General features: G+C 46.1%; 1 protein-coding gene across 4 annotated transcripts in view; it reads left to right on the top strand.

Annotated features, from left to right (window-relative positions):
* The window catches only part of LOC139762738 (uncharacterized), a 73,906-nt gene that overhangs the window by 28,578 nt on the left and 17,958 nt on the right, over nucleotides 1-27,370 (top strand). For 2 of the 4 annotated variants that reach the window (XM_071687809.1, XM_071687811.1), the window contains 5 exons: nucleotides 3,997-4,146; nucleotides 15,478-15,578; nucleotides 20,218-20,370; nucleotides 21,454-21,574; nucleotides 22,268-22,423. In XM_071687809.1, coding sequence (XP_071543910.1) covers nucleotides 3,997-4,146; nucleotides 15,478-15,578; nucleotides 20,218-20,370; nucleotides 21,454-21,574; nucleotides 22,268-22,423 — 681 coding nt within the window. The remainder of the gene's footprint in view (nucleotides 1-3,996; nucleotides 4,147-15,477; nucleotides 15,579-20,217; nucleotides 20,371-21,453; nucleotides 21,575-22,267; nucleotides 22,424-27,370) is intronic. The other 2 variants (XM_071687810.1, XM_071687812.1) reach the window with 1 other exon arrangement.

Here is a 27,370-nt window from a genome sequence, read left to right as displayed (position 1 = left end):
GTCTGTTTTTCGCGTAATGTGGTGAATTAGTTAAGATGTTTATGTACTGTGTACAATAATTAAGTTTCCCTTTATACTTAGGACAGAAGAAGCATAAGTACTAACCTTCCAGTAATATAAACCTTACAAGAATACACATCTCGTGATATATAAATTTAGGTTTGTCTCTTGTCTTTCTCTGTCTCTCACTATCTCCTGTATGCTTCACTTTCCCTCTCTACCACACTCTCCAGGCCTCTCGGTTTCTCATATATATATATATCTATTTTCCTTTGTCGCTGTCTTCCGCGTTAGCGAGGTAGCTCAAGGAAACAGACGAAAGAATGGCCCAACCCACCCACATACTCATGTATATGCATACACGTCCACACATGCACATATACATACTTATACATCTCAACGTATACATAAATATATACACACACAGACATATACATATATACACATGAATATAGTTCATACTGTCTGCCCCTATTCATTCCCGTCGCCACCCCGCCACACATGAAATGACAACCCCCTCCCCCAAAATGTGTGAGAGGTATCGCTAGGAAAAGACAACAAAGGTCACGTTCGTTCACACTCAGTCTCTAGCTGTCATGTATAACGCACCGAAACCACAGCTCCCTTTTCACATCCAGGCCCCACACAACTTTCCATAGTTTACCCCAGACGCATCACTTGCCCTGGTTCAATCCACTGACAGCACGTCGACCCCGGTATACCACATCATTTCAATTCACTCTATTCCTTGCACGCCTTTCACCCTCCTGCATGTTCAGGCCCCGATCACATAAAATCTTTTTCACTCCATCTTTCCACCTCCAGTGTGGTCTTCCACTTCTCCTCGTTCCCTCCACCTCTGACACATATATTCTCTTGGTCAATCTTTCCTCACTCATTCTCTCCATGTGACCAAACCATTTCAAAACACCCTCTTCTGTTCTCTCAACCACACTCTTTTTATTATCACACTTCTCTCTAACCCTATTATTACTTACTCGATCAAACCACCTCACATCACATATTGTCCTCAAACATCTCATTTCCAACACATCCACCCTCCTCCGCACAACTCTATCTATAGCCCACGCCTCGCAACCATATAACATTGTTGGAACCACTATACCTTCAAACATACCCATTTTTGCTTTCCGAGATAATGTTCTCGACTTCCACACATTCTTCAACGCTCCCAAAACTTTTGCCCCCTTCCCCACCCTATGATTCACTTCCGCTTCCATGGTTCCATCCGCTGCCAAATCCACTCCCAGATACCTAAAACACTTCACTTCCTCCAGTTTTTCTTCATTCAAACTTACCTCCCAATTGACTTGTCCCTCAACCCTACTTTACCTAATAACCTTGCTCTTATTCACATTACTCTGTTTTCTTCTTTCACACACTTTACCAAACTCAGTCACCAGCTTCTGCAGTTTCTCACACGAATCAGCCACCAGCGCTGCATCATCAGCGAACAACAACTGACTCACTTCCCAAGTCTCCTTCCTAAGCTCACTTACTCTCACCACTCTCTTCACCCCATCATTCTGTCCTCTTTTCTGAAAAGTCTACAAATCTTCACCTTCGCCCCCACAAGATAATGATCAGACATCCCCCCAGTTGCACCTCTCAGCACATTAACATCCAAACGTCTCTCTTTCGCGCACCTATCAATTTACACGTAATCCAATAACGCTCTCTGGCCATCCCTCCTACTTACATACGTATACTTATGTGTATCTCTTTTTAAACCATGTATTCCCAATCACCAGTCATTTTTCACACATAGATCTACAAGCTCTTCACCATTTCCATTTACAACACTGAACAACCCATGTACACCAATTATTCCCTCAACTGCCACATTACTCACCTTTGCATTCAAATCACCCATCACTATAACCCGGTCTCATGCATCAAAACTACAAACACACTCACTCGGGACTCCCAAAACACTTGCCTCTCATGATCTTCCTTCTTATGCTCAGGTGCATATGCACCAATAATTACCCATCTCTCTCTATCCATTTCCAGTTTTACCCATATCAATCTAGAGTTTACTTTCTTACACTCTATCACATACTCCCACCACTCCAGTTTCAGGAGTAGTGCTACTCCTTCCCTTGCTGTTGTCTTCTCACTAAACCCTGACTTTAATCCCAAGACATTCCCAAACCACTCTTCCCCTTTACCCTTGAGCTTCGTTTTACTCAGAGCCAAAACAGCCAGGTTCCTTTCCTCAAAGATACTACCTATCTCTCCTTTTTTCTCATCTTGGTTACATCCACACACATTTAGACACCCCAATCTGAGCCTTCGAGGAGGATGAGCACTCCCCGCGTGACTCCTTCTTGTTTCCCCTTTTAGAAAGTTAAAATAACTAAAATACACACACACACACACACACACACATATATATATATATATATATATATATATATATATATATATATATATATCCCTGGGAATAGGGGAGAAAGAATACTTCCCACGTATTCCCTGCGTGTCGTAGAAGGCGACTAAAAGGGGAGGGAGCGGGTGGCTGGAAATCCTCCCCTTTCTTGTTTTTTTTTAATTTTCCAAAAGAAGCAACAGAGAAGGGGGTCAGGTGAGGATATTCCCTCTAAGGCCCAGTTCTCTGTTCTTAACGCTACCTCGCTAACGCGGGAAATGGCAAATAGTATGAAAAAAAAAAAAAAAAAAAATATATATATATATATATATATATATATATATATATATATATATATATATATATATATATGATTGCAGTTTCCCGCATTAGTTAATTAGCGCCAGGCACAAACGAGAAAGGCCACACTCGTTCACATCCATTCTCCAGCTGTCATCAGTAATGCTCCAAAGCCACAGTTCCCTATTCACAACCAGGCTTAAAGACCTTTTCGTCTTTTACCCCGGCCGCTTTACATTCCCTGATTCAGTCTATTGACAGCACGTCGACCCTTGTATACCAGATAGTTTTGATTCACCTTATCCCATATATGCCTCTCACCCTCCTGCATGTTCAGGCACCAGTCACGCGAAACCTTTTTCCCTCCATCTTTTCACTTCCAATTTTGTCTCCCGGTTCTCCTTGTTCCCTACACCTCTGACACATATACCTTCTTTCTCACTTTTTCATCACTCATTCACTCCACATGACCAAACCATTTCAACACATCTTTCCTATCCTTTTATTACTAATTTGATCAAACCACCTCACGCCACATATGGTCCTCAAACATTTCATGTGCAGCACACCCACCCTCCTCCGCACCCATGTTGGTGTCTAGATCTTCTATATATCCCGCACTTTGTGGTTCTGACCGACCAATATTCAGTAGATGATATATTTAGTTCATGATCCAAATGCAGTGTATACCAGTCTACAATATTTTGTGTAGTGTTATGGGTATTCCATATGTATCACGAGTACATTATTCAACGCTGAAAAAGTTCATGTCTGATTCCAAGTCAAAATCCTCTAGTTAAACCATGGCATGCGATACAGTATTCAGTAGTTTAACCATGGCTTTTTATATAGTATTTAGTAGTTTACCCATAGCTTGCTATAGTGTATTCAGTAGTTTATTTACTAGTTGCTATATTTCATTCAGTAGTATACCTACAAGATAGCATAAAGTAATACCTTACCTGTGACTTGCCACCGGCCATGTTGTATGATTTAATGTCAAACATGTGATGGTGTGTGCAAGCAGGTTTGGTACGTTAAGTGTTGCAAGTGTTGACTAGTTAGTATGTTAGGTTAGTTGTTGACCAGTTAGTAGGTTAGGTTAGTTGTTGACCAGTTAGTAGGTTAGGTTAGTTGTTGACCAGTTAGTAGGTTAGGTTAGTTGTTGACCAGTTAGTAGGTTAGGTTAGTTGTTGCAAGCCTTACCTTGTATGGAGAGATTAGTTATGGTATTCAGTGAAGATGTCAGCCATTTGTTTGTTATATTGCAAGTGTTACCCAGTAACATCTGCTGGATGTTGCAGCCACGGTAGACTCAGCTGGTGTATGCAATGAGACCATCTGGCTGGAGGATGGGCCTAAGTCAGCAGCCATCTTAAGACTAACTGCCAAGGACTTCTATGACTTCCAGCCCCTCCGATGTCTGATCACATTCAAGGCTCCCCAACACAGATGTGAGTCCTCACCACTTCCTTCCTGTATACAAGAAAAAAACAACAATGAAACATGACTTGTTATTCAGATCTACTAGTTTAGTAGTAAAAACTAAACACGCAACTATATTACATTTACTGGCTTGGACTGAACTCGATATCTGTTAACCTTTGTCCATATGTCACCTAATGAGATTCATTCTTGTCAGCATTTTGAATTACCTTCATACCACATCCTTACTTATCGTGACTCAATTCTTCCTTTAGCAACGGATGATATAGAACATTAACTGTGAGGCCACTGCCAGGCTGAAGGTGAGGTGTGAGTCCATTATTAGGCTGGAAGTGAGGTGTAAGGCCAGTATCAGGATTGGAGGCGAGGCACGAGGCCAGTGTTAGGATTGGAGGTGAGGTGTGAGGCCAGTTTCAGATTCATGATGAAGTTTGAGGCCAAAGCAAAGCTAAAGGTGAGGTATGAGGCTAGTAGGAGGTGAGATATGAGACCAGTGTCAGAGTGAAGATGAGGTGTGAGACCATTGCCAAGATGGAGATGAGGTATCAGGCTGGAGGTGAGGTATGAGGCCAGTCAGCCTGGAGATGAGGTGTTAGGACAGTGCCAGGATTGGAGGCGAGGTATGAAGCCGGTGTCAGGCTGAAGGTGAGGTATGAGGCCAGTATCAGGCTGAAGGTGAGTTATGAGGCCAGGGTCAGGTTGGAAGTGAGATACTTGAGCCAGAGTCGGGACTGGAGGTGAGGTGTGAGACCAGTGTCAGCAGGCTGGAGGTAAAACATGAGGCCAGAGCCAAGTTGAAGGTGAGGTGTGAGGCCAGTATCAGACTGGAGGTGAGGTATGAGGCCAGTATCAGACTGGAGGTGAGGTACGAGGGAAGAATCTGGCTTGGTGTGAGGTGTGAGGCCAGTGTCAAGATCGGATGTGACGTGTGAGGCCAGTGTCAGAGTAGAGGTGAGGTGTGAGGACAGTGTCAGGCTGGAGGTGAGGTGTGAGGCCAGTGTCAAGATCAGAGGTGAGGTGCGAGACCAGTGCCAGACTGAAGATGAGGTGTGAGGCCAGTACCAGGTTGGTGATGAGGTGTGAGGCCAGTACCAGGCTGGTGATGAGGTGTGAGGCCAGTACCAGGCTGGTGGTAAGATGTGAGGCCATTGCCAGGCTGTAGGTGAGGTGTAAGGCCAGTACCGGGTTGGAGGTGAGGGGATAAGGTCAGTGTCAGACTGAAGATGGGGTGTGAGAAAATTGTCAGGCTGGTGGTGAGGTACGAGACCAGTGCTAGACTGTAAGGTGAGGTGTGAGACCATTACCAGGCTGGAGTTGAAGTGTGAGGACAGTACCAGGCTGACGGTAAGGTGTAAGGCCAGTGCCAGGCTGTAGGCGAGATGTGAGACCAGTACCAAGCTGATGGTGAGGTGTGAGGCCAGTACCAGGCTGGAGGTGAGGTACGAGGCCAAGTCAGGGGAGAGGTGAGATATGAGGCCAGTGCCAGGCTGTAGGTGAGGTGCGAGGCCAGTATCAGGCTGGAGGTGAGGTGTGAGGCCAGTTTCAGGCTTGAAGTGAAGTATGAAGCCAGAGTCAGGAAGAATGTGAGGTGTAAGGACAGTGTCAGGATTGGAGGTGACGTGTGAGGCCAGTGTCTAACTAAAGGTGAGGTATAAGGCCAGTATCTGGCTGGAGGGGAGGTATGAGGCCAGTATCAGGCTGGTGTATGGTGTGAGACCAGTGCCAGGCTGGAGGTGAGGTGTAAGGTCAGTACCAGGCTGGAGTGAGGAGTGAGGTCAGTACCAGGCTGGAGGTGAGGAGTGAGGCCAGTACCAGGCTGGTGGTGAGGTGTGAGGCCAGTACCAGGCTGGTGGTGAGGAGTAAGGCAAGTACCAGGTTGGTGGTGAGGTGTAAGGCCAGTACCAGGCTGGAGTGAGGTCAGTACCAGGCTGGAGGTGAGGAGTGAGGCCAGAACCAGGCTGGTGGGGAGGAGTTAGGCAAGTACCAGGCTGGTGGTGAGGAGTGAGGTTATTACCAGGCTGGTGGTGAGGTGTGAGGCCAGTACTAGGCTGGTGGTGAGGAATGAGGTCAGTACCAGGCTGGTGGTGAGGAGTGAGGCCAGTACCAGGCTGGAGGTGAGGAGAGGTAAGTACCAAGCTGGTGGTGAAGAGTGAGGCCAGTACCAGGCTGGTGGTGAGGAGTGAGGCCAGTACCAGGCTGGAGGTGAGGAGAGGTAAGTACCAAGCTGGTGATGGGGAGTGAGGCAAGTACCAGGCTGGTGGTGAGGTGTAAGGCCAGTACCAGGCTGGTAGTGAGTTGTGAGGCCAGTACCAGGCTGGTGGTGAGGTGTGAGGCCAGTACCAGGCTGGAGATGTGGTGTGAGTCCAGTGCCAGCCTGGAGGTGAGGTGTAAGGCCAGTACCAGGCTGGAGGTGAGATACGAGGACAAGCCAGGCTGGAGGTGAGGTATGAGGCCAGGTCAGGCTGAAGGTGAGATACGAGGCCTGGCCAAGCTAGAGGTGAGGTATAAGGCCAGGCCAAGCTGGAGGTGAGGTATGAGGCCAGGCCATGCTGGAGGTAATGCGTGAGGCCAGTACCAAGCTGGAAGTAAGGTACGAGGCCAGTGCCAGGCTGAAGGTGAGTTGTGAGGCCAGTACCAGGCTGGTGGCGAGGACTGAGACTAGCACCAGGCTGGTGGTGAGGTGTGAGACCAGTACCAGGCTGGTGGTGGGGAATGAGGCAAGTACCAGGCTGGTGGTAAGGAGTGAGGCCAGTACCAGGCTGGTGGTGAGGAGTAGGCCAGTACCAGGCTGGTGGTGAGGAGTGAGGCCAGTACCAGGCTGGTGGTGAGGAGTGAGGCAAGTACCAGGCTGGAGGTGAGGTATGAGGCTATTGCCACGCTAGAAGTGAGGTGCAAGGCCAGTATCAGGCTGGAGGTAAGGTATGAGGCCAGAGTCAGGCTGGAGATAAGGTATGAGGCCAGTATCAGGATTTGAGGTGAGGTGTGAGGCCAGTGTCAGAGTGATGATGAGGTGTGAGGTCAGAGCCAAGTTGGAGGTGAGATATGAGGCCAGTTTCAGGCAGGAGGTGAGACATGAAGCCAGTGTCAGGCTGATGATGAGGTGTGAGAGCAGTGCCAAGCTGTAGATGAGTTGTGAGGCCAGTGTTAGGCTGGAGGTGAGGTGTGAGGCTAGTGTCAGGATTGGAGGCGAGGTACGAGACCAGTGTCAGGCTGAAGGTGAGGTGTAAGGCTAGTATCAGGCTGGAGGTGAGGTATGAGGCTAGAGTCAGGTTGGAGATGAGGTGTGAGGCTAGTGTCAGGATCAGAGGTGAGGTATGAGGCCAGTATCAGGCTGGAGTTTAGGTATTAGGCCAATATCAGGCTGGAGGTGAGATATGAGGCCAGTATCAGGGTGAAGGTGAGGTATGAGGCCTGGCCAGACTGAGGGTGAGGTATAAGGCCAGTACTAGGCTGAAGGTGAGGTATGAGGCCAGGCCAGGCTAGAGGTGAGGTATGAGGCCAGGCCAGGCTGGATGTGAGGTACAAGGCCAGGTCAGGCTGTAGGTGAGGTACGAGAACAGGCCAAGCTAGAGGGGAGGTATGAGGCCAGGCCAGCCTGGAGGTGAGGTGTTAGGTCAATACCAGGTTGGAGGTGAGGTACGAGGCCAGTACTAGGCTGAAGGTGAGGTATAGGCCAGGCCAGGTTGGAGGTGAGGTACGAGGCCATTGTTAAGCTGGAGGTGAGGTACAAGGCCAAGTTAGACTGGAGGTGAGGTGCGAGGCCTTGCCAAGCTGGAGGTAGGTATGAGGCCAGTACCAGGCTGGAAGTGAGGTATGAAGCCAGGCCAGGCTGGAGGTGAGGTACGCGGCCAGGCCAGGCGGGAGGTGAGGTACGCGGCCAGTACCAGGCTGGAGGTGAGGTATGACGCCAGGCCAGGCTGGAGGTGAGGTATGAGGCCATGCTAGAATGGAGGTGAGGTATGAGGCTAGGCCAGGCTGGAGGTGAGGTATGAGGCCAAGCCAGGCTGGAGTTGAGGTATGAGGCCAAACCAGGCTGGAGTTGAGGTATGAGGCCAGGTCAGGCTGAAGGTAAGGTGTGATGCTAGGCCAGGATGCAGGTGAGGTATGAGGCCATATTCCTTCAAACATACCCATTTTTGCTTTCTGAGATAATGTTCTCGACTTCCAAACATTCTTCAAGGCTCCCAGGATTTTCGCCCCCTCCCCCACCCTATGATCCACTTCCGCTTCCATAGTTCCATCCGCTGCCAGATCCACTCCCAGATATCTAAAACACTTTACTTCCTCCAGTTTTTCTCCATTCAAACTTACCTCCCAATTGACTTGACCCTCAACCCTACTGTACCTAATAACCTCACTTTTATTCACATTTACTCTCAACTTTCTTCTTTCACACACTTTACAAAACTCAGTCACCAGCTTCTGCAGTTTCTCACATGAATCAGCCACCAGCGCTGTATCATCAGCGAACAACAACTGACTCACTTCCCAAGTTCTCCCATCCACAACAGACTTCATACTTGCCCCTCTTTCCAAAACTCTTGCATTCACCTCCCTAACAACCCCATCCATAAACAAATTAAACAACCATGGAGACATCACACACCCCTGCCGCAAGCCTACATTCACTGAGAACCAATCGCTTTCCTCTCTTCCTACACGTACACATGCCTTACATCCTCGATAAAAACTTTTCACTGCTTCTAACAACTTGCCTCCCACACTATATATTCTTAATACCTTCCACAGAGCATCTCTATCAACTCTATCATATGCCTTCTCCGGATCCATAAATGCTACATACAAATCCATTTGCTTTTCTAAGTATTTCTCACATACATTCTTCAAAGCAAACACCTGATCCACACATCCTCTACCACTTCTGAAACCACGCTGCTCTTCCCCAATCTGATGCTCTGTACATGCCTTCACCCTCTCAATCAATACCCTCCCATATAATTTACCAGGAATACTCAACAAACTTATACCTCTGTAATTTGAGCACTCACTTTTAACCCTTTGTCTTTGTACAATGGCACTATGCAAGCATTCCGCCAATCCTCTGGCACCTCACCATGAGTCATACATACATTAAATAACCTTACCAACCAGTCAACAATACAGTCATATATATATATATATATAATATATATATATATATATAATATATATATATATATAATATATATATATATATTATATATATATATATATATATTATATATATATATATATTATATATATATATATTATATATATATATATAATATATATATATATATATATATAATATATATATATATATATTATATATATATATATATATTATATATATATATATATATAATATATATATATATATATTATATATATATATATTATATATATATATATTATATATATATATATATATATTATATATATATATATTATATATATATATATATATATAATATATATATATATATATAATATATATATATATATAATATATATATATATAATTTTTTTCACTTGTTCGCCACTACCTGCGTCAGCGAGGCAGCGCCAGGAACAGACGAAGAAAGGCCGCATCCGCTCATCCATTCTCTAGCTTCCACGTGTAATGCATCGTAACCAATGCTCCCCATCCATAGCCAGGCCCAGCAAAGATTCCATGGTTTACCCCAGACGCTTCACATGCCCTGATTCAATCCACTGATTGCACGTCAACCCCGGTATACCACATCGATCCAATTCACTCTATTCCTTGCCCTCCTTTCACCCTCCTGCATGTTCAGGCCCCGATCACACAAAATCTTTTTCACTCCATCTCTCCACCTCCAATTTGGTCTCCCACTTCTCCTCGTTCCCTCCACCTCCGACACATATATCCTCTTGGTCAATCTTTCCTCACTCATTCTCTCCATGTGCCCAAACCATTTCAAAACACCCTCTTCTGCTCTCTCAACCACGCTCTTTTTATTTCCACACATCTCTCTTACCCTTACGTTACTTACTCGATCAAACCACCTCACACCACACATTGTCCTCAAACATCTCATTTCCAGCACATCCACCCTCCTGCGCACAACTCTATCCATAGCCCAAGCCTCGCAACCATACAACATTGTTGGAACCACTATTCCTTCAAACATACCCATTTTTGCTTTCTGAGATAATGTTCTCGACTTCCACACATTCTTCAAGGCTCCCAGGATTTTCGCCCCCTCCCCCACCCTATGATCCACTTCCGCTTCCATAGTTCCATCCGCTGCCAGATCCACTCCCAGATATCTAAAACACTTTACTTCCTCCAGTTTTTCTCCATTCAAACTTACCTCCCAATTGACTTGACCCTCAACCCTACTGTACCTAATAACCTTGCTCTTGTTCACATTTACTCTTAACTTTCTTCTTTCACACACTTTACCAAACTCAGTCACAAGCTTCTGCAGTTTCTCACATGAATCAGCCACCAGCGCTGTATCATCAGCAAACAACAACTGACTCACTTCCCAAGTTCTCCCATCCACAACAGACTTCATACTTGCCCCTCTTTCCAAAACTCTTGCATTCACCTCCCTAACAACCCCATCCATAAACAAATTAAACAACCATGGAGACATCACACACCCCTGCCGCAAGCCTACATTCACTGAGAACCAATCGCTTTCCTCTCTTCCTACACGTACACATGCCTTACATCCTCGATAAAAACTTTTCACTGCTTCTAACAACTTGCCTCCCACACCATATATTCTTAATACCTTCCACAGAGCATCTCTATCAACTCTATCATATGCCTTCTCCGGATCCATAAATGCTACATACAAATCCATTTGCTTTTCTAAGTATTTCTCACATACATTCTTCAAAGCAAACACCTGATCCACACATCCTCTACCACTTCTGAAACCACGCTGCTCTTCCCCAATCTGATGCTCTGTACATGCCTTCACCCTCTCAATCAATACCCTCCCATATAATTTACCAGGAATACTCAACAAACTTATACCTCTGTAATTTGAGCACTCACTCTTATCCCCTTTGCCTTTGTACAATGGCACTATGCACGCATTCCGCCAATCCTCTGGCACCTCACCATGAGTCATACATACATTAAATAACCTTACCAACCAGTCAACAATACAGTCATCCCCCTTTTTTAATAAATTCCACTGCAATACCATCCAAACCTGCTGCCTTGCCGGCTTTCATCTTCCGCAAAGCTTTTACTACCTCTTCTCTGTTTACCAAATCATTTTCCCTAACCCTCTCACTTTGCACACCACCTCGACCAAAACACCCTATATCTGCCACTCTATAATCAAACACATTCAACAAACCTTCAAAATACTCACTCCATCTCCTTCTCACATCACCACTACTTGTTATCACCTCCCCATTAGCGCCCTTCACTGAAGTTCCCATTTGCTCCCTTGTCTTACGCACTTTATTTACCTCCTTCCAGAACATCTTTTTATTCTCCCTAAAATTTAATGATAGTCTATCACCCCAACTCTCATTTGCCCTCTTTTTCACCTCTTGCAGCTTTCTCTTGGCCTCCTGTCTCTTTTATACATCTCCCACTCAATTGCATTTTTTCCCTGCAAAAATCGTCCAAATATATATATATATATATATATATATATATATATATATATATATATATATATATATATATATATATATATATATATATTTTGCTTTGTCGCTGTCTCCCGCGTTTGCGAGGTAGCGCAAGGAAACAGACGAAAGAAATGGCCCAACCCACCCCCATACACATGCATATACATACACGTCCACACACGCAAATATACATACCTATACATCTCAATGTACACATATATATACACACATAGACATATACATATATATACACATGTACATAATTCATACTGTCTGCCTTTATTTATTCCCATCGCCACCTCGCCACACATGGAATAACATCCCCCTCCCCCTCATGTGTGCGAGGTAGCGCTAGGAAAAGACAACAAAGGCCCCATTCGTTCACACTCAGTCTCTAGCTGTCATGTAATAATGCCCGAAACCACAGCTCCCTTTCCACATCCAAGCCCCACAGAACTTTCCATGGTTTACCCCAGACGCTTCACATGCCCTGATTCAATCCATTGACAGCACGTCGACCCCGGTATACCACATCGATCCAATTCACTCTATTCCTTGCCCGCCTTTCACCCTCCTGCATGTTCAGGCCCCGATCACTCAAAATCTTTTTCACTCCATCTTTCCACCTCCAATTTGCTCTCCCACTTCTCCTCGTTCCCTCCACCTCCGACACATATATTCCACACATCTCTCTTACCCTTACATTACTTACTCGATCAAACCACCTCACACCACATATTGTCCTCAAACATCTCATTTCCAGCACATCCACCCTCCTGCGCACAACTCTATCCATAGCTCACGCCTCGCAACCATACAACATTGTTGGAACCACTATTCCTTCAAACATACCCATTTTTGTTTTCTGAGATAATGTTCTCGACTTCCAAACATTCTTCAAGGCTCCCAGGATTTTCGCCCCCTCCCCCACCCTATGATCCACTTCCGCTTCCATGTTTCCATCCGCTGCCAGATCCACTCCCAAATATCTAAAACACTTTACTTCCTCCAGTTTTTCTCCATTCAAACTTACCTCCCAATTGACTTGACCCTCAACCCTACTGTACCTAATAACCTTGCTTTTATTCACATTTACTCTCAACTTTCTTCTTTCACACACTTTACAAAACTCAGTCACCAGCTTCTGCAGTTTCTCACATGAATCAGCCACCAGCGCTGTATCATCAGCGAACAACAACTGACTCACTTCCCAAACTCTCTCATCCCCAACAGACTGCATACTTGCCCCTCTTTCCAAAACTCTTGCATTCACTTCCCTAACAACCCCATCCATAAACAAATTAAACAACCATGGAGACATCACACACCCCTGCCGCAAGCCTACATTCACTGAGAACCAATCGCTTTCCTCTCTTCCTACACGTACACATGCCTTACATCCTCGATAAAAACTTTTCACTGCTTCTAACAACTTGCCTCCCACACTATATATTCTTAATACCTTCCACAGAGCATCTCTATCAACTCTATCATATGCCTTCTCCAGATCCATAAATGCTCCATACAAATCCACTTGCTTTTCTAAGTATTTCTCACATACATTCTTCAAAGCAAACACCTGATCCACACATCCTCTACCACTTCTGAAAGCACACTGCTCTTCCCCAATCTGATGCTCTGTACATGCCTTCACCCTCTCAATCAATACCCTCCCATACAATTTACCAGGAATACTCAACAAACTTGTACCTCTGTAATTTGAGCACTCACTTTTAACCCCTTTGTCTTTGTACAATGGCACTATGCAAGCATTCCGCCAATCCTCAGGCACCTCACCATGAATCATACATACATTGAATAACCTTACCAACCAGTCAACAATACAGTCATATATATATATATATATATATATATATATATATATATATATATATATATATATATATATATATATATATATAATTTTTTTCACTTGTTCGCCACTACCTGCGTCAGCGAGGCAGCGCCAGGAACAGACGAAGAAAGGCCGCATCCGCTCATCCATTCTCTAGCTTCCACGTGTAATGCATCGTAACCAATGCTCCCCATCCATAGCCAGGCCCAGCAAAGATTTCCATGGTTTACCCAGGACGCTTCACATGTCCTAATTCTGTCCACTGACAGCACGTCGACCCTTGTATACCTCATCGTTTCACTTCTCTCTATCCCGTGCACACCTTTCTCTCTCTCCTGTATGTTCAGACTCCGATCGCTCAAAATCTTTTTCACTCCATCCTTTCACCTCCAGTTTGGTCTCCCAGTTTCCCCTTATTCTTTCCGCTTCTGACACATATATCCTCTTTGTCATCCTTTTCTTTCTCAGTCTCTCCATATGTCCAAATCATTGAAACACACCCTCTTTTGCTCTTTCAACCACGCTCATTTTATTACTACACATCTCTTACCCTTTCGTTACTTACTTGATCATGCCACCTCACACCACATATTGTCCTCAAACATTTCGTTTCCAACACATCAACTCTCCTCCGCACAGCCTTATCTATAGCCCATGCGTCGCAACCATATATACACTGTATATGAACGTACACTTTCATATACCTCCCCGTTGTAAAAGTAGTTCGATAAAACTGCTGACTATTCGGTAAAGTGAGCGTGATTGGATTTGACCGGTCCAGATCCCGTTTTTCATGGACGTGAGAAGGATATTTGATTACCAGTAATCGAATAGGCATTTATCTGTTATGGGCAGCATGACCGAGTGGTCACCGTACCCACCTGTCTTGCAAATGGTACAAGGTTCGAATCCTAACTGTTAAGGGCATTATTATAAGACGAATTTGATCATGGCGAAAGGCAAAGGTCTCGTGTAATGTAAACAATGGGTACAGCCACTGAGAGGAGTAAGTTTTCCTGCTAAGCATCGTGATAATACCTGTTCATGATAATGATAAACAATAATAGATAGACATGAAGCGATTGTAATGTTTGGTAAGTACCTCCCTAGCGCAAGTTCAGACCAAGTTCTATCATATACATCAGTCCACTCTCCCTACCTATTAACATCCAACCACTCTACTACAGAGCAAAAATTCTAACATTGTCCAGAATGATATAACATGTACTTCACTACCATCATAATACTAGGTTTGGTGCATAAGCTCAGCTCCTTCTGTATAGTAGTTTGCAAGGGTTCTTAATTTGTTTGACCCGTGCACGACTCCCGTATTGAAGCGTTCATGTTTCCTGGGATCCGCGCCACCACAGCTTTAAATTGTAACAATGTCCCTTCCACGTCCCTCTCAAGCATGTCCGTGAAAGTCCAACCGATTATCAGAGAAAATAAATCTACCCAGTACATCATCTTATCATCTTAAGGCAGCCTCCCATCTGGACAGCCATGCAATACATAAATTTACTTCACAAAACATTGATTTGTTCTCTTAATAAAGGAAGACGAGAATTTTACCAGTTGACGCGTCATGTTCAGACTCGAGGGTGAACCAGGTGAGGCAGCCCTGCTATATTCCACTCATGAACTGTTAAGCCAGTGATTCATGAACCATGTGACGGGTTCATGTTGACATTAGGGGCAAGTGTGGCCAATGTGCACCTCATCCACCGCTACTGTACAAACTGTACCCGCCAATGCTGTACCCACCGCTACTGTACAATCTGTATACGTCATTACTGTACCCACCGCTACAGCTGTAGCCCAGTACCCACCGCTACAGCTAATGGTTCCTGTGTTGTTGTTGTACCCTCCGTAGGGTCAGGTCTGACGGGCGTACTGGAGGAGGTGGACATGAGACGCTATGAAGACACCACTGGACACCGTCTGGCTCAGAACGAATGTCTCGACTATATCAAGGTGGGTCGTCAGCCCCTGACCCACCAAGGTGGGTCAGCCCGTGACCCACCGTGGGTCAACCCTTATTGTTCTGGTATGATTGGATGTTTCAGAGAGTATAGTTATAACGTGGTACTATTATACTGATGTGATGTTTCGTGTTGCAGGCATGGACAGCTGCTCTGTTGCAGAAGGTAAAATCCAATAGGATGTGGTTGATAGAAGGTGTTACAGGTGGTAAAATATGGTATGATGCAGGTGGTCACATGTAGTATGATGCAGGTGGTTACATGTTGTGTGATGCAAGTGGTCACATGTATGTGCAGGTGGTCACATTTAGTATGATGCAGGTGGTTACATGTTGTGTGATGCAAGTGGTCACGTGTATGTGCAGGTGGTCACATGTAGTATGATGCAGGTGGTTACATGTTGTGTGATGCAAGTGGTCACATGTATGTGCAGGTGGTCACATGTAGTGTGATGCAGGTGGTCACATGTAGTATGATGCAGGTGGTTACATGTAGTGTGATGCAGGTGGTTACATGTAGTGTGATGCAGGTGGTCACATGTAGTGTGATGCAAGTGGTCACATGTATGTGCAGGTGGTCACATGTAGTGTGATGCAGGTGGTCACATGTAGTATGATGCAGGTGGTTACATGTTGTGTGATGCAGTTGGTCACATGTAGTGTGATGCAAGTGGTCACATGTATGTGCCGGTGGTCACATGTAGTGTGATGCAGGTGGTCACATGTAGTATGATGCAGGTGGTTATATGTTGTGTGATGCAGGTGGTCACATGTAGTATGATGCAGGTGGTCACATGTTGTGTGATGCAGGTGGTCACATGTCGTGTGATGCCGGTGGTCACATGTTGTGTGATGCCGGTGGTCACATGTAGTGTGATGCAGGTGGTCACATGTTGTGTGATGCAGGTGGTCACATGTAGTGTGATGCAGGTGGTCACATGTAGTGTGATGCAGGTGGTCACATGTTGTATGTGCAGGTGGTCACATGTAGTGTGATGCAGGTGGTCACATGTTGTATGTGCAGGTGGTCACATGTTGTGTGATGCAGGTGGTCACATGTTGTATGATGCAGGTGGTCACATGTTGTGTGATGCAGGTGGTCACGTAGTGTAATGCAGGTGGTCACATGCCGTATGATGCAGGTGGTCACATGTTGTGTGATGCAGGTGGTCACATGTAGTGTGATGCATGTGGTCACATGTAGTGTGATGCAGGTGGTCACATGTTGTATGTGCAGGTGGTCACATGTAGTGTGATGCAGGTGGTCACATGTAGTATGATGCAGGTGGTCACATGTTGTGTGATGCAGGTGGTCACATGTTGTATGTGCAGGTGGTCACATGTAGTGTGATGCAGGTGGTCACATGTAGTATGATGCAGGTGGTCTCATGTAGTGTAATGCAGATGGTCACATGTATGTGCAGGTGGTCATATGTAGTGTGATGCAGGTGGTCACATGTAGTGTGATGCATGTGGTCACATGTAGTGTGATTCAGGTGGTCACATGTTGTATGTGCAGGTGGTCACATGTAGTGTGATGCAGGTGGTCACATGTAGTATGATGCAGGTGGTCACATGTTGTGTGATGCAGGTGGTCTCATGTAGTGTAATGCAGATGGTCACATGTATGTGCAGGTAGTCACATGTGTGATGCAGGTGGTCACATGTAGTGTGATGCAGGTGGTCACATGTAGTATGATGCAGGTGCTCGCGCTGATGTGTTACAAGTGAAGCAGCTGATGTGTTACAAGTGAAACAGCTGATGTGTTACAAGTGAAGCAGCTGGTGTGTCACAAGTGAAGCAGCTGGTGTGTCACAAGTGAAGCAGCTGATGTGTTACAAGTGAAGCAGCTGGTGTGTTACAAGTGAAGCAGCTGGTGTGTTACAAGTGAAGCAGCTGGTGTGTTACAAGTGAAGCAGCTGGTGTGTTACAAGTGAAGCAGCTGGTGTGTTACAAGTGAAGCAGCTGGTGTGTTACAAGTGAAGCAGCTGGTGTGTTACAAGTGAATCAGCTGGTGTGTTACAAGTGAATCAGCTGGTGTGTTACAAGTGAAGCAGCTGGTGTGTTACAAGTGAAGCAGCTGATGTGTTACAAGTGAAGCAGCTGGTGTGTTACAAGTGAAGCAGCTGGTGTGTTACAAGTGAAGCAGCTGATGTGTTACAAGTGAAGCAGCTGATGTGTTACAAGTGAAGCAGCTGATATGTTACAAGTGAAGCAGCTGGTGTGTTACAAGTGAAGCAGCTGGTGTGTTACAAGTGAAGCAGCTGATGTGTTACAAGTGAAGCAGCTGATGTGTTACAAGTGAAGCAGCTGGTGTGTTACAAGTGAATCAATTAGTGTGTTAGATTAAGTAGCTGCTTGTGTTTTGCAAGTGGTTGGTGCTGGTACTGTGATGATAATGATAGTTTATATAGTGGAGGTGGTAACTGGTGATAATTATAGGTTGTATAGTGGCTATAAGTAATTGGTGATAATTATAGGTTGTATGCTGGAGGTGGTAACTGGTCATAATTACAGGTTGTATACTGGAGGTGGTATTATCGATGAGTATAAGTTGTATACTGGAGGTGGTAACAGGTGATAATGATAGACTGTATAGTGGAGGAGGTAACTTGTGATAATTATAGGTTGTATACTTGAGGTAGTAACTGGTGATAATTTTAGGTTGTATCCTGGAGGTAGTAACTAGAGATAATACTAGGTTGTATACTGGAGGTGGTAACTGGTGATAATTATAGGTTGTATATTGGATATGGTAACTGGTGGTAATTATAGGTTGTGTTGTGTAGGTGGTAACTGGTGATTACAGGTTGTATTATGGAGGTGGTAACTGGTGATAATTATGGGTTGTATACTGGAGGTGGTAACTGGTCATAATCATGGGTTGTATACTGGAGGTGGTAACTGGTGATAATTATAGGTTGTATATTGGATATGGTAACTGGTGGTAATTATAGGTTGTGTTGTGTAGGTGGTAACTGGTGATTACAGGTTGTATTATGGAGGTGGTAACTGGTGATAATTATAGGTTGTATATTGGAGATGGTAACTGATGGTAATTATAGGTTGTGTTGTGTAGGTGGTAACTGGTGATTACAGATTGTATTATAGAGGTGGTAACTGGTGATGATTATAGGTTGTATACTGGAGATGGTAGGTGATAATTATAGGCTGTATACTGGAGGTGGTAGCTGGTGATGATACTAGGTTGTATAGTGAAGGTGGTAACTGATGATTATAGGTTTGAAAGTGGAGGTGGTAACATGATAATTATAGGTTGTGCACTGGAGGTGGTAACCGGTCATTATTGTAGGTGGCATACTGGATGTGGTGACAGGTGATAATTATAGGTTATATTCAGGAAGTGGTAACTGATGATAACTCTAAGTTGTATAGTGGAGGTGGTTACTGGTGATAATTATAGTCTATATAGTGGAAGTGGTGACGTGATGATATTAGGTTGTATAGTGGTGGTGGTAACTGGTGATTATATGTTGTATGGTAGTGGTGGTGGTAACTGGTGAAAAAACTAGGTTGTATACTGGAGGTTGTAACTTGTGATAATTATAGGTTGTATACTGGAATTGATAAATAGTGATAACTATATGTTATATAATGGAGGTGGTAACAAGTCATGATTTTAGGTGATATACTGGAGATGGTAACTTGTGATAATTCTAGGCTGTATATTAGAGGTGGTAAATAGTGATAATTATAGGTTGTATACTGCAGGTGGTAAATAGTGATAATTATAGGTTGAATAGTGGAGATAGTAACTAGTGATAATTATAGGCTGTTTAGTGTAGGTGGTCATTGGTGATAAAACTAGGTAGTATACTGGAGGTAGTAAGTGATGGATATAGGTGGTTGCTGGAGGTTGAAAGCTGGTGGTGATTATATGTGGTATAATGGAGATTGTAATTTGTGACAATTATAGGTTTATAGTGGAGGTGGTAAATAGTGATGATTACAGGTTGTTTATTGTAGGGTGGTAACTGGTGATATTTATAGGTTTTTTAGTGAAGGTGGTAACTGGTGATATCTATATGTTATATACTGGAGGTGGTAACGTGTGATAATTATAGGTTGTATGGTGGAGGTGATAACTTGTGATAATTGTAGGTTGTATAGTGGAGGTGGTAACTTGTGATAATTGTAGGTTGTATGGTGGAGGTGGTAACTTGTGGAAATTGTAGGTTGTGTGGTGGAGGTGGTAACTTGTGATAACAGCTCATAGTATGTTGAAAATGGCATCACTCCTGTTGCTTTAACCAACTGATAATTAAAAGTACATAATGGCAACGTGTGTTGTAGTTGGTATTAATGTGTTGTGAGTAGTTTGTTGTCTGTGTGACGCAAATGATTGTGTTGCAGTTTATTGTAAAATGATCGTGTCTTTTGGTAACAGGTATATTGAAAGTGGCAACCAGTCTTATGGTGTTGCAGGTGGCAACCACTGTTGTGGTGTTTCTGGTGTCAACCAGTCTTATGGTGTTGCAGGTGACAACCAGTGTTATGATGCTGCAGGAAGTATCCTGTATTGTAGTAATGCAGATGGAAATCAGTGTTGTGGTGTTGCAGAAGCATTTGGTGCTGAGGTTTTGTATGCAGTAACCAGTGTTACGTTGCAGGTGGTGTCGGAGACGGGGTTACCACATGAGAGACAGTGTGGGTCATGGTCGGTGTCGGGTCAGGAGAGGCTGACGGGAATGGTGTTCCGTCGTGCACTGGTTGGCTACTGTCCCACGCCACCTGCTACTGGCAAGAGTGTCCTCCGCTGTGGCGTGAGTATTGGACTCCACCTCCAGCCTCCACACTCATTCACTCTTAACATCTTCATCCCTGGCTGCCTCTCTCTCCGTCTGGGCCTCCGTGTGTCTTTCTGAATCTGTCCGTCTGAGCCTTTATCACTGTGATTATTATTCTTGGTACGTCCGTCCTTTCATTTAAGTCTGTCTCACTGTCAGACCACGATTCTGTCATATTACTTTTCTCTCCCTTATTCATATTCTGTTTGGCTTTCAGTTCACCTTTATACCTGTGTGTCTGTCTGGATGTAAAGTACAGTCATTTTGGCTCCCTAATAACATGAATGAGCTATGTTCTCATATTATGTGTAGTTGTTATATATGACCATGTGCTCTCCACGTTTACTGCCTCTAAATTCAGTTTATTCCATCCATCCACCATTCATATTAACATTATGATTTCCAACCTTTATAACTATTTTTTTGCTTAACGTCATGTTGTGGCCAATTGTTGTTCTATCCTTTTTTTTTTTTTTTTTTTTTAACAAAATGTGTATTGTGTGTGTCATCAAGCTGGCCCCTCAACATCCTCTTAAAATGTGAACTATCAATAATCGTCCACACTCCCAACCAGGTCCCTTAACATCCTCCTAACATTTTCAACATCACCCAGTACCCACATAACCAGCCAGGTCCCTCAGCATCCTCCAACATGTGTACCATCACCCATACTTCCAGCTAGTTCCCTGAACATCCTCCTAACATCTTCATCACCCAGCACCTCCACTGTATATTTAGAGTAACCTTCTGCAACAATTTCTCTAGTGAAACTTTTCATTGTTTCGTTTTTTAATACGTACCTCGCAAAGTAATACACCTGCGTGCAGCCACCCCATCTCCCCAACATCAGTTCCGTCTGTATCTCCGTACATCACCACACGTTTCTTTCTTCACACTCGTATATTGTGATATCTCCTTGCCCTATATAGATACTACCTTAATGCTTTGTAACGTCAGACTTTTCAGAGTTGGGAATATCCCAACTTGATCACTCACTGTGGACCTAGGAGCTCGCACATAAACGGCTACAGGAAATGAGCACATATTCTTGTACCGCAGATGTCGGAGCTGACAGTCGAGGTATCGGTGGGCCAGCGCAACGACCATTACTTGTGGCGCGACATACGCTGGAGACCACATCGGGGCTTCACCTTCGTCGTTACTGCATACAGATATTCTTGTGAGTCAGTTCGCATACAGCCTGTAACTCCTGTTCCAGCCTGTAAGTCAGTCCTGCTGCAACGTACCAGTCAGTCTCCCTCCATCAGTAAGTCCTGCTCCAGCTTGTAAGTTAGTTCTGCTACAGCTGTCAGTCCTACCCCCGGGTGTAAGTCAGTCCTGCTTCAGCCAAGTTACCTCTGCTCTTACATTAAGTCGGTCCTGCTCCAGTCTCTAAGTCCTGCTCCAGCCTATAACCTGATAGTCTGTATCATTTATATATATAATAAACAGCTTTTGTTGGAAGGAAGTGAAAGAAAGGCTGGCATGATCTGGTGTCACAACACATTACAAGGTAATATTACGATATTTCAGTGGATGTGAAAGAATTTCTTCAATTCAGTCCCATTAACCTGTGCAGTGACTGAAGCCAGATCCATTGATAAACTGAATCGCCTTAATGCTATTTCTACATGTACTTGCAGCCAGACTCTTTCCCACATGACGTACATACAGAAGTAGCATTAAGGCGATTTAGTTTATTAATGGATCCGACTTGAATCACTGTACAGGTTGATGGGATTGAATTGAAGAAATTCTTTCACATCCACTGGATTATGGTAATATTCAGTGTTACCATCTCCCAACTCAAAGGGCCAAATTACTGTATTCTGTGGAGTCACTTTTTGGCAGTGACGCATGTTTTGTACTTCAGATCGTGAGAGTGAGTGCGCCACAGGCCTGCGTTCCTGTGGCACCACTGACCGGCATGGCCTGCAGCACCATTGCGTCCATCAGTCTCTGTGGTGCGACCACCACATCAACTGTGGCCAACCCCACAACTTTGACGAGATCTCCTGCCACGATGAAGGTGAGCGAACACAGTTTAGTTGGGCAGGTAATAACATCAACCTGGAGCAGCCAGTGTCACAGTCCAGTAAGAACAGAGAGGGAGATCAGTCAGATGAGTTAATTAGGAGGACGTTAATCAGTGTGACAAATAACCAACGAGTTGGAGAATCTGTGAGCCATTAAGACCAATCTAAGAGCCAGTAAGACCAATCTGTGAGCCATTAAGACCAATCTAAGAGCCAGTAAGACCAATCTGTGAGCCATTAAGACCAATCTAAGAGCCAGTAAGACCAATCTGTGAGCCATTAAGACCAATCTAAGAGCCAGTTAGACCAATCTGTGAGCCATTAAGACCAATCTAAGAGCCAGTAAGACCAATCTGTGAGCCATTAAGACCAATCTAAGAGCCAGTAAGACCAATCTGTGAGCCATTAAAGCCAATCTAAGAGCCAGTTAGACCAATCTGTGAGCCATTAAGACCAATCTAAGAGCCAGTAAGACCAATCTGTGAGCCATTAAGACCAATCTAAGAGCCAGTTAGACCAATCTGTGAGCCATTAAGACCAATCTAAGAGCCAGTAAGACCAATCTGTGAGCCATTAAGACCAATCTAAGAGCCAGTAAGACCAATCTGTGAGCCATTAAAGCCAATCTAAGAGCCAGTTAGACCAATCTGTGAGCCATTAAGACCAATCTAAGAGCCAGTAAGACCAATCTGTGAGCCATTAAGACCAATCTAAGAGCCAGTTAGACCAATCTGTGAGCCATTAAAGCCAATCTAAGAGCCAGTTAGACCAATCTGTGAGCCATTAAAGCCAATGTAAGAGCCAGTAAGACCAATCTGTGAGCCATTAAAGCCAATGTAAGAGCCAGTTAGACCAATCTGTGAGCCATTAAAGCCAATGTAAGAGCCAGTAAGACCAATCTGTGAGCCATTAAAGTGAATGTAAGAGCCAGTAAGACCAATCTGTGAGCCATTGAAGCCAATCTAAGAGCCAGTTAGACCAATCTGTGAGCCATTAAAGCCAATGTAAGAGCCAGTAAGACCAATCTGTGAGCCATTAAAGTGAATGTAAGAGCCAGTAAGACCAATCTGTGAGCCATTAAAGAAAATTTAAGAGCTACAAACACTTATCAACATTATTTAGAAAAATAGTTGCCAGTAGGAGAGTTTGTACAGTCAGTTACCTTGGGCCAGTTATAAGGAACTAGTCTGGGAAAGAGATTTAGTAATGGTAAACAAGAATAGGGAAACATTTAACCCGAGGAGGAATCAAAAGGATTAATTTTTCATGTGAGCCTGAGAATCCTTCTCAGGGAAGGAGAGACAGCAGGAATTCTGGATCAATCGCCTGCATTAGTTAAAGGAACCAATCAGTGAGATTATTTAGAAGAAACTTAGCTAGAGATGAACAGTTATGTGGGCCAGTCACAGGAAACAAGTTATCAGGACCAGTCAAAGGATCAATGAAGGAACCAGTCATATAAACCACTCACAGGGGATCAGTGAGGGGACCACTCAAAGGGTATCAGAGGGAACCAGTCGTTTGGACTAGTCAAGGTGATCAGTAAGGTGACCAGTCAGTAAAAGCCGGTCAAATGGATCAATGAAGGGAACCAGTCAGCATCACCAGTCAGAGTACCTCACACTGTGGCACCAGGCAAGGCACCTCACACTGACACCAGTCACGGCACCTCACACTGACACCAGTCAGGGCACCTCATAATGTGACATCAGGCAAGGCACCTCACACTGTGGCATCTGTCACGGCCCTCACAATGTGGTACCAGTCAAGGCACCTCACACTGGTACCAGGCAAGGCACCTCATACTGTGGCACCAGTCAGGGCACCTCACACTGTGACGCCAGTCAGGGCACCCCACAGTGTGGCACCAGGCAGGGCACCTCAAACTGGCATCAGTTAGGGCACCTCAAACTGTGACACCAGTCAGGGCACCTCAAACTGTGACACCAGTCAGGGCATCTCTCATTGTGGCACCAGTCAAGGCACCTCACTGTGACACCAGTCAGGGCACCTCACACTGTGACATCTGTCAGGGCACCTCACTGTGGCACCATTCAGGGCTCCTCACACTGTGACACCAACCGGGGCACCTCACACTGTGACACCAGGTAGGGCACCTCACACTTTAGCACCAGGTAGGGCACCTCACACTGTGACACCAGGTGGGGCAACTCTGTGGTACCAGGCAAGGCACCTCACACTGTGACACCAGGTAGGGCACCTCACACTGTGACACCAACCAGGGCACCTCACTGTGGCACCAGGCAGGGCATCTCACGCTGTGGCACCAGTCAGGACACCTCACGCTATGACACCAACCGGGGCACCTCACTGTGGCACCAGGCAGGGCACCTCACACTGTGGCACCAGGCAGGGCACCTCACACTGTGGCACCAGGCAGGGCACCTCACACTGTGGCACCAGGCAGGGCACCTCACACTGTGGCACCAGGCAGGGCACCTCACACTGTGGCACCAGGCAGGGCACCTCACACTGTGGCACCAGGCAGGGCACCTCACGCTGTGGCACCAGGCAGGGCACCTCACACTGTGGCACCAGGCAGGGCACCTCACACTGTGACAACAACCGGGGCACCTCACTGTGGCAACATGCAAGGCACTTTACACTTTAGTACCACGCACGGTACCTCACGCTATGGCACCAGGCAGGGCACCTCACACTGTGGCACCAGGCAGGGCACCTCACGCTGTGGTACCAGGCAGGGCACCTCACACTGTGGCACCAGGCAGGGCACCTCACACTGTGACAACAACCGGGGCACCTCACTGTGGCAACATGCAAGGCACTTTACACTTTAGTACCACGCACGGTACCTCACGCTATGACACCAGGCAGGGCACCTCACACTGTGGCACCAGGCAGGGCACCTCACACTTTGGCACCAGGCAGGGCACCTCACACTGTGGCACCAGGCAGGGCACCTCACGCTGTGGCACCAGTCAGGGAACCTCACACTGTGACACCAGACAAGGGCACCTCACACTGTGGCACCAGGCAGGGCACCTCACACTGTGGCACCAGGCAGGGCACCTCACACTGTGGCACCAGGCAGGGCACCTCACGCTGTGGCACCAGGCAGGGCACCTCACACTGTGGCACCAGGCAGGGCACCTCACGCTGTGGCACCAGACAAGGGCACCTCACACTGTGGCACCAGGCAGGGCACCTCACTGTGGCACCAGTCAGGGTACCTCACACTGTGGCACCAGGCAGGGCACCTCACGCCGTGGCACCAGACAAGGGCACCTCACACTGTGGCACCAGGCAGGGCACCTCACTGTGGCACCAGTCAGGGTACCTCACACTGTGGCACCAGGCAGGGCACCTCACACTGTGGCACCAGGCAGGGCACCTCACACTGTGGCACCAGGCAGGGCACCTCACGCTGTGGCACCAGTCAGGGAACCTCACACTGTGACACCAGGCAGGGCACCTCACGCTGTGGCACCAGGCAGGGCACCTCACACTGTGGCACCAGGCAGGGCACCTCACACTGTGGCACCAGGCAGGGCACCTCACACTGTGGCACCAGGCAGGGCACCTCACACTGTGGCACCAGGCAGGGCACCTCACGCTGTGGCACCAGGCAGGGCACCTCACACTGTGGCACCAGGCAGGGCACCTCACGCTGTGGCACCAGGCAGGGCACCTCACATTGTGACAACAACCGGGGCACCTCACTGGGGCAACATGCAAGGCACTTTACACTTTAGTACCACGCACGGTACCTCACGCTATGACACCAACCGGGGCACCTCACTGTGGCACCAGGCAGGGCACCTCACGCTGTGGCACCAGGCAGGGCACCTCACACTGTGGCACCAGTCAGGGTACCTCACACTGTGACACCAGACAAGGGCACCTCACACTGTGGCACCAGGCAAGGCACCTCACACTGTAGAAAATAGCAATCACACCAGGCACAGTACTTTACACAACAGGAGGAAGCAGTGGCAGCAGTCAGGGTACTTTGCGCAGTGGGAGGAAGCAGTGGCACCCGTCAGGATACTTTGCACAGTGGCAGCGAACAGTATTAAGAGGCAGGGCACCTCGCACAGTGGGAGGAAGCAGTGGCACCAGGCAGGGTACCCCACATAGTGGGAGCGAGCAGTGGCACCAGTCAGGGCACCTTACACTGTGGAAGCAAGTAGTGGCACTAGGCAGGGCACCTATCACAGAGAAAGCAAGTAGTGGCGCAAGGCATGGTATTTCACACAGTGGGAGCTAGCACTGGCAAAAGACTGGACACTTTACGTAGTGGAAGAAAATGGTACCAGGCAGGGCACCTTGCAAAGTTTGGAAAAACGGTGGCACCAGGCAGGGCGCTTTACACAGTGGTGCACCAGTACTGGTCAGGGATCACAGACAAGTGTCAGGGATCACGGACAAATGTTAGGGATTACAGACAAGTGCTAGGAATCACAGACAAATGTTAGGGATCATTGAAATGTGTTAGGGATCACACACAAGTGTCAGGTATCACAGACAAATGCCAGGGATCACAGGCAAGTGTTAGGGATCACAGACAAGTGTCAGGGATCACACACAAGTGTTAGGGATCACACACAAGTGTCAGGGATCACTGACAAGTGTTAGGGATCAGAGACAAGTGTCAGGGATCAGAGACGAGTGTTAGGGATCAGAGACAAGTGTCAGGGAACACAGACAAGTGTCAGGGATCACAGACAAGTGTTAGGGATCAGAGACAAGTGTCAGGGATCACAGACAAGTGTTAGGGATCAGAGACAAGTGTCAGGGAACACAGACAAGTGTCAGTGATCACAGACAAGTGTTAGGGATCAGAGACAAGTGTCAGGGATCACAGATAAGTGTCAGGGATCATGGACAAGTGTTAGGGATCACACACAAGTGTCAGGGATCACTGACAAGTGTCAGGGATCACAGATAAGTGTTAGGGA

Source organism: Panulirus ornatus, chromosome 44 (assembly GCF_036320965.1).
Source record: "Panulirus ornatus isolate Po-2019 chromosome 44, ASM3632096v1, whole genome shotgun sequence".
Taxonomy (NCBI): Eukaryota; Metazoa; Arthropoda; class Malacostraca; order Decapoda; family Palinuridae; genus Panulirus; species Panulirus ornatus.
Note: the sequence above shows the minus strand (reverse complement) of the source record. Positions and strands in the feature narration are given on the sequence as shown.